Source organism: Electrona antarctica (assembly GCF_951216825.1).
Source record: "Electrona antarctica genome assembly, chromosome: 8".
NCBI classification, from domain to species: domain Eukaryota; kingdom Metazoa; phylum Chordata; class Actinopteri; order Myctophiformes; family Myctophidae; genus Electrona; species Electrona antarctica.
In genome coordinates, this window is record NC_136789.1 from 19859899 (window position 1) to 19868961 (window position 9063).

At 42.1% G+C, this 9063-nt stretch overlaps 1 protein-coding gene across 2 annotated transcripts in view; it reads left to right on the forward strand.

Annotated features, from left to right (window-relative positions):
* LOC306928251 (A disintegrin and metalloproteinase with thrombospondin motifs 2-like) overlaps positions 1-7858 on the forward strand; it is a 58613-nt gene extending 50755 nt beyond the window's left edge. The window contains exons 24-26 of one of the 2 annotated variants that reach the window (XR_013790662.1): positions 2542-2704; positions 3725-6295; positions 6449-7858. Coding sequence is in view for 1 of the 2 variants with exons in the window: in XM_079508218.1 (XP_079364344.1) it covers positions 2542-2704; positions 3725-4700 (1139 nt within the window). In the remaining variant the exon portion in view is untranslated. Of the gene's footprint in view, positions 1-2541; positions 2705-3724 lie in introns of both variants that reach the window. The other variant, XM_079508218.1, reaches the window with a different exon arrangement.
* Positions 7859-9063: the final 1205 nt, after the last annotated feature.

Here is a 9063-nt window from a genome sequence, read left to right on the forward strand (position 1 = left end):
TAGAAAAGTCCAGCATGAAAGTTATAGCTTTGCAGGGTTAACCAATCATCAAGATGTGATTTAAACAGCTGTGCTTTTAAACTGGTGGAGACTTTGGGCTCCATTTTCGTCACCGCTAAACCCCTTATCCCTAAACTTCTTTGCCTTTTTTTACTATTTTGCTAAACATTTTTGAATAGTTAAAATGGCCAGTCTACAAGCTCACAACGTGTCAATGTAGATTGGCTAGTTGAACTATTCAAAAATGTTTTTCAAAATAGTCAAAGAAGTTTAGGGATAAGGGGTTTAGCGGTGACGAAAATGGAGCCCTTTGGGCCGATACACGCAGCTCATCAGGCCTAAAACATCCCCCCTAAAACATGATCATCAGGTATTATGATTACTAGGAGGAAGATCTTAAAAAAGAAAGTGTGCAGCCAGAAAGTGGTTTCTGAACTGAAGCCCCGCCCACAACTGTTGTTGTATGATCAAAAAGGGAGGGTCACTAAAGCAGTGTATTTCGATTGGGCCCTTTGACGTAAAGGCTTTCAGCTTCCAGAAAGAAACAAAAAATACACAGGGAAGACATATTTTTATATTATAACCACACAAGGGGGTCTATTACAGTAATGTTAACTCCATAGACTCCCAATGTATGAATGAATGAACCATTGTAAAGCGCTTTGAGCACTTGGAAAAGCGCTATAAAAATGCAATTCATTCATTATAGACACATGCAGAACAGAAAAAGTATATGGCACGTACCCATCTTTAAACCACTCCAGTTACTTTGATTGGTGCAGGGATGAGCATTGATCAGATTATTATTTATTTATTTATTTCACTGTAAATATTACAATGAATATATTACATATTAATTATTTATTTGGACTACAATCTTGTTTTATTTGATGGCCTTCCTGCCCTGGCATTTGGCCACACTTACCTCCAGGCCTACACCTTAAATCACATTCCTCTTCTGCACATACTTTATGAGGCATGTACAGTTGCTTAGTTACATTTTTATATATATTCTTTTTTTTATATTTTGGAAAAAATAGACAATTTAACATTGAGGTGACTATACGTTTAGGTTTAGAAGCCCACTCCTCCTGGATCCTTCTCAAGGTATACAACTCAGTCCAGCAGGGGTGTTTCTGCAGCACCATTTAGGTCTGTAACCAGAGGTTGACTGCATACGTCACTCACAGCTATGTTTGTACTTGAACAGCCGTCCTTTCAGAATAATTGCGCAAAACTCGTATACCGCTTAATCCATTGAGACCTGGAACACATCCATGTCACGTTAGCGTTTAACCACATTAACCATTAACCCATTTTGGGTGGGAACCCCTTTGTGTTTTAAACATTATGTTATAATTTAGCTATTGAAAAATAGCAGATCTACAAGCTCATAGCGCGCCACCGAGTGGCGCGCTATGAACTTGTAGGTCTGCTATTTTTGAAAAATCGTTAAAATGTGCCTCAAATCTTTCCGAAAATTGTCATGATTTAGAAAACCTTTTTTTTTTTTTTTCGACGTCAGGCCTGAATGGGTTAATTTATATACTCATATTCATATGACCTGTCGCACGTGGCACGCCGAAAATAGCAGATCCACAAGCACATCTGTAAATCTGCTGTTTCCGCCACACGACAATGGTGGCACTCAAAGAAGCGTACATCACATCAGGTTTTAGTCTTTTATAAGTGCCACCACATCTCAAGCAACAACTTGAGACCTTGCCCTTCATCTCAGTGGTACTAACATGTCTGCCACTAAGAACTGCAGTGTCACATGATCGCAGTAATAGAATAACTCTGAGAAAATGTGCTTCTTGTTTGCTTTTGAACCAATGGTAATAGCAATGCTGCTTCCACCTTTGTCTTTTTGTCCTTTTCTCCGCTGTTGTCTGCTGGTCTGCATGGATGTCAGGTTTGCCTAACTTTACATTTGCATAGATTATGCATACATTTTTTTTCATACAATATAGTAGAGAGATGAAAATTTGTTTATGCTGTCCTTTATGTAAGACTATTTGCTGTTTTTCCACAAAGTCTGTGCAGTTAAAAGGGTATGCTGACATTTTGAATCTCTAAACTTATTCACCAAATATTTGACTCATCTCTTGAAATGCCTAGATTTCTTTTAAGAATGCATGTGAATACCTCATTTCTCATGACTTATGCTCTATACTGCTTGTATACAACAAAGGTTTTTGAAACATTTTTGAAAGAAATTGAAAACGTTTGAGAATTGCCCCAAAATATGGACTCCAGGCATGGTAGGCCTACTTAAAGAAGCCTACATGCCTATTCATACTCCACTTTTAGGTGATAAGGTGACCATCGTTTGGTTAGTAAAACCAGAGAGACGTTTGGGTGATTGGAGAAGCGCTTACCACCGAGGCGTGACGTCATGTTTTTTCGGTGATCACCTTATCACCTAAAACTTTGCCTTAATAAAACCACAATTATGTTGTTGTTGGTTTTTTTCATCAGTTTTTGAATTCCATCCATGCATGTTTTGATTGACAGCTGCCCTCTGTGTGTCACTTGTAGGGCAGCAGCGTTGCCGTGGTGACCAGTCAGTGTTCTGCCGTATGGAAGTGCTGAGTCGCTACTGCTCCATCGCCGGCTACAAACAGATGTGCTGCAAGTCCTGCAGCGTGGGAAACTTCACCACTGGACCCAGCGTCACCATGGCAACGGAGCCATGGAGCAGGTACAACCCCATAGACACAGGACCCAGCGTCACCATGGCAACGGAGCCATGGAGCAGGTACAACCCCATAGACACAAAGTGGGATCCATCCAGGCACTCTCGGGGTCCCATGGAGGAGGTTTTAAAAGGACCCTTAGTGTGCAACCCTGACAGTGTACCAATGGGACTATTTGTATTGTCAGAGTTAAGGGTCCATTCATACTCCACTTTTAACCCATTTAGGCCTGACCTTAACATTCTAAAAAAAATCTTCTAAATCCTCCAGTTTTCCGAAATAAATATTTTCACGATTTTTCAAAAAATAGCAGATCTACAAGCTCGTAGCGCGCCACTCGGTGGCGCGCTATGAGCTTGTAGATCTGCTATTTTTCAATAGCTAAATTATAACATAATGTTTAAAACACCAAAAGGGGTTCCCGCCCAAGCTGAATTTAAAGCAGAGTGTGGATCAACCCTAACAGGGGTCTTGAAGTGTCAAAGTTTGAGAAACACAGCAACAGAGGTAAAATACTCAGTGTTAACCCTTATGCTATACCTTCGCTAAAAATAGCCAATCTATAATGATTTGCTACAAAGATTTGCCCATTTATAGGCATGTCCAAAATACTGTATGAACACTAAGGATGTGACTGTATTCTTAAACTATCCTTTATCACGGAGTGTGTCATCACGGCACCCTGCCCCAGTGTCCACAATGCACTGTTCTTGTACGAGTCATTGTGTATAGTTGTTGTTGTTTACTTTACAGTACCTCCACCAATAGTCATCGAGCCATTTTATCAGTCAAGCAATATTACACTAGAGGGCGTTCTTGAATGTTATTGTTGTCACAACAGTGATAGGAATGAATCAGTTCTGTTAGCATCACTGAAATTATAATTATAATAATTTGTTAAGTACTAGTTCCTTAACACTAGACACCTTAGACATGGATGATGGACAGGCGTTGATGCACATTCTAATCCAGATGATAAGAAGTTGTAGTTAAATGCATAACTCTGACACGTGGTCTCCTCCTAGACCATGGACCCCCACCACAGAAGAACCAAGCAGCATGTGGACCTCTAGGACCATGTCGCCACCCTCCAGCACACCCAGCTACACCGCAACCCCACTGGCCACCGACCGCGAGAGCACTACCGACTATGTCTATGTAGAGTATGAAGATTATAATGAATACTCGGTCAGAGAGGGAACCATGACCCCTTGGACCACTTCCGATGTCCCCACTAGTACTGCCACTCCTACCATTACGGCTACTACGACCTCTACTAGTACTACTGCTACTAGTACTACCACTGCCACTCCTACCACTGTGGCTACCACGACTTCTACTAGTACTACTATTGCCCCTACTACCACTACGGCTCCTACATCTACTGCTGCCAGTACGACGACAATGACTTCTACCACCACTAGTAGATCCACTACGAGGCGGCCGAGGAGAACGGCTTCGCCCCACCTGTTCAAGAAGAAATTTACATCGACCACAAGGCCCCCTGCTGCTGTAACCATGGTAGCCACAAGCGCCACGCCGTCAACAGCCTGGACCAATGCTGTCGGGTGGTTCCACACTACCCGGCCATTGTTGTGGCGCCGCGTTGATGACCCCATCAGAGAGGGACTGACCACTACTACGACGATCGTGTACAAAAACAAGCTTAAGCTGAGAAGGCGTAAAACAAAGATTAAAGAGGCAAAGCCTACAGCCGCCGCCCCGTGGCCTCCCACGCCCACTCCCTTCCCCCGGGAGAGTGAGGAGAAGAAAGAGAACAATTCGGTGGACGAGGTCCCGTATCGGATCGTGGGACTGGACGGCGAGATCTCCAGGAGTCTCCAGAACCACTTTGTGGCCCGCATGCCTCCGTTCCGAGAGCGAACTCACAACAAGCGCATCCAGGAGCTTCTGAACGATAAGCGCAGAAAGGATCTGCTCCAGAGAACTAGTAGATCGAAAGACCTGCCGGTGAGACCTCGCAAAGCTGTGAGGACATGATGCGAGAACATCGAGACCCACAAAGCCGACATACAGAAATGACATAAATATTATGTCAACTGAATAACTTAGACCAGGGGTCTTCAACAGTGGGTCCGCGACCATAAGTCTTTGTGTGATAGGATTCTTTTTCATATTAACCACTTCAACCGTAGCATGCCTATTCTGAGGGGAACATTAGCCGAAAATAGCAGATCTACAACGCCTTGAGCTGCGAGCTGTTGTATATTTTCAGCAAAGATGTGTGTTGTTGTTGTTGTTGTTTTTGGAGGGGGGGGGGGGGTTAAGTGGTTAATTAACTGTATGAAAATATACATTAACATGAATCCAACACTGTGTTGTCAAACAAGTATGAAATCATGCTTCATCTTACTCTCAGCAGAAAAATGTTGAAGACCCCTGATCTTAGACACATCAAACGCACTTGGTCACATACACACTTGGTTGCTCGCACCTTCGAATGCACACATGCAGCTTGTTGCTATGGCTCGCCCACTTGTCCCCAAATGCACTCTAAATGGCTCATAGTTCTTTGAGAAAGGGATGGACTGCAGAGTCAGTGAATGCAGAGACATGAAAAAAATATACATTTCCTTTCTATTCCCAGGATCTAGAGATGACAGATGTAGAGCTAGATTTCATTGAATCTAGAGTCAGCATGCCCCCCTTAAGCTGTCAGTCAAGAACCTGCCAGACTGAAATGATTCTTGATTTAATTATGGTTTTCTACTTACGTTTTTGTCTTTTTGTATAGACTCAGGGCTTCCTAAAACCATTCATCAAGTAAATTGTCAAAGCCGAGAAGTGCCCTGGAAGTCAGTGGTTGAAAAGATTGGAAACCACTGTTTTTGAATGTAATTATTATGTTTGAGTTAGACAGCAAAACCTTGTTCAGAACCACAGGAGGTTTGTCAAGAGGATTATCAGAATTTGTTATTGTTTTGTTCAGGTTACGTTATGGTATTATAACCATAACTAAATTCTACTGAGATATGAACAGCGTCAGTCTCTAATTTTATATAACAGTATGTGTGAATAAAATAAAATAAAAATAACACGTGAAATGAATGAATGGCATCTACGTCAAGTCCCCAACGTCTTCTTTTTTTGTAAGACATTTTCTAAGTGAATTTAATGCCACTTTAAATAAGCCTGATAATGTTCGGGCTAGTAACATTTGCACCCTTCATCTATCCAGTACTATCACACACGTAAAAATGTAACAAAATTGACCCGCAAGGGATAAATGTACACTGAGGATTTTCACTGTTTACCAATAATGTAATTCTTTAAAAGCTACTGCAGAGGAATTTCTACTAGTTATACTGTTTAGAAGAATACAAGAACACTTGCACCAAAACATGCTTTCCCCATGCAGGGCAAATCCGGTGACCTCGGAGCCTAACCCTGAACTTATTTCTAACCTTAACAGTAAAACAAATACAAGACCTGCTCAGGGCGAGTGGTCCGCGGTAGAACTCTTCACGGTCCCTCCGATTCCAAAAATACCCAAGAGGACTCGAGACCCCCACGGGTCGGATCCATGATTTATCATCAGCCTGAGGGCAAGAAGCGATCTCGCCCTAAAGGGTGAGGTTGCGTGCACGCATCCACCTAGGTGACAGCAGACTGCTGATTCAGATCAACATATGGAATGAATTCTGTGTCTTGGGTGTACAGGGTTTGATGAGGGCCCAGTTAGGGCCAGGCCTTAATTTTCGGGCCTGATGAGAACTCTAGTGTAGCAGCGGGGGCAGTGTCTTGTGTGTACAGGGTTTGATGAGGGCCCAGTTAGGGCCAGGCCTTAATGTTCGGGCCTGTTGAGAACTCTAGTTTTCGCCGGCTGCCGGGCGCGGCTGCACTAATAACTTTGCGGCAGCCCCGTCAAAGAGTTGAAATGGACAGGTATCAGTCAAAAGGGAGACATCGAAGAGGAAGGATGGATGGGGAAGGATCAGCATATGGAATGTCAGAACAGGTCAGCTCCATATATGGAGATCTAAGGGTTTGAGGTCAGATGTAGAGTTGCTGGCCAATATTGATGACATCAGGGATCTCCATGGGCATTTCCATATATGCACTTAATATTGATGACATAGGGATCTCCATCCCTGATGATGTCAAGAGGCATGACCATATACAGTATGGTCATGCCTGGGGTGACGGACCAACCAACCAACCAACCAACTGGCGGGAAATGCACGTTTTCATAGTAAATGCGACCTGTCAGAATATATTCTGTGGAACTCGGGTCTCTAATCATTGTAATACCTGAGTGGATCTGAGAAGACCTGTACTACTGTGTGACTGTGTGTGCGGTGTGATGCGCTGCACTGGTGAAAGAAACGCAATGGTGGTGTTTAACTTGTGCAATGTTTTAGGCTGGTTTAGGATGAGAATACTGCAGCTGTGCAGCATAACATTTTTATAAAATGTTGCTCTACGCAATGCATGGGTAGCGTAGGCTACCCATGACCCAGGTTTGGTCTTCTTATTTGAGAATGTTTTCGGAATTGGTCCGAATCTGATCAAATTTCACAGATCCATTTTGGGTTTCGGGACCATTTTTTTTACCCGTGAAGAGCTCTAATCCACGGTACAAATGGGGGCGAGTGTGTTTTGGGGCAAGTGTTCTGGTTACCTTTCAAATCAGTGTTTAAAATCAATGTCCCATTTTGTGATTTGTGTGATTGGTTTTTTTACACACATTTTACACAACTAGACAGATCCCTTTACTACAACCACTACAAGAGACAGAAACACCCAGCAGAAATCACAACCAATGATTACTAAAATCAACATGTTTTGTTTTATTTTAAATATAATTTCATTAACTCACACAGCACAAAGCAACTGCTGCTTCTGTACAGAACACTGCCATCACACAATACTGTATTTATTTTTTTAAATTGCCACTGTCTTTTTCTTTACTTTGCTTTTACAAAGACAAAACTGGTAAACAGGCCAGAGTCCTTATGTTTGTTACATTTCATGCATGAGGCTTCTTCTAGCTAACTCACCCTTCCTGCATTATCACAGTCACCACATATTACACAAAATGTTGTTGTTTTTTATTTTTTCTCTGAATGTCGATATGTTTTGTTTTGAGAAAAAGAGAAGTCTGGAGAGTTTTGATAATTTAATAAATCTGCATTTGAATAAAAGTGATTGTGTTTTCTGTATGGTAATAGCAGCACTGAATTTACAGTAAAGTCCTGATGTCACTCGTTCATCCCCTGGTTTGCATACGTTTTTCTCTGTGGAGACTGGAGAATAACATTGAGTCATCTTAAAATCGTCTTAAGCATTGTGGTTCAAAAATTAGCAAATTGGTCTCTGCGATATTGTCGGGGAGGTAAACTGTACAAGCAAAGGGCTTTTCGCCTGTATGAATCGTCATGTGTTTTTCAGGGTTTGATTTTGGTTAAAGGACAACTAAGGTTCATGTTTCAGGTTGTTATTAGAGAAAGTAAAAGATTAGTGTTATTATTATTATTCTTTTTTCTTTTTTCATTTGCTGGTTTCGTTTTAGCGATCATATAGTTGTACTAGACCCCACGAAATTACATCTGGCCACAAAAGATCACAGGTTCTACTGAAAGGGGGAGTTGACAAACTGACATATTGAGCCTACGACACACAGTATGGCATCCCCCTAGTATACTGGGGGATGCTTGTAGACCAGGCCCATTGCAAGATGCTTACTCTGTCGTCAACCCTAAGCCATTCCAGCCTATCAAAATGGGCAGGGGTGAGGTGGGTAAGCCTGCATTAACTCTTGTTAATGCAGGTTTACTGCTTCACCTCATATCAGATTATTATTATAATTTTGTTTGTAAATCTGCCATTCATAGTAAGATGAAGCCAGGCCCAGTAACGCAATAAATAATACCTAATTGACATGCACATGCAAGCACCTGCACGGCTGACACCATAACCTTTCACAGATATGGATGCATGTGTCTTACACATAAATATGAAGAGGATGGACTCTGTCTCTAAGCAACCTCACCTCTAATGTGATCATCCAGCAGAGCATACACAGCAGCCAGGTGTTTGCATACTGAATCATGTTTCCACCACCTACCAAACACCCTGATGATTCTGAATCCATTCCAAGCATTAGTTTTGCACAAAATACACTCCTTGGGCTAAAAACAGCCATAGACATCATGACAAATGTGATGAGGTCAGCACATTTTGGGCACATTTGGGCAAGTGGCTATGGCTGCTTTTAGCAGGATTCAGAATCATGAAAACCCCCTAGTTTGACATGTCACATGCTACTTAAAGCAAAAGGAAAGTTTGACATTTTTGCCTGCCATAGGATGTTAATGGTAGTGTCACAAGAAACCCCTATTCA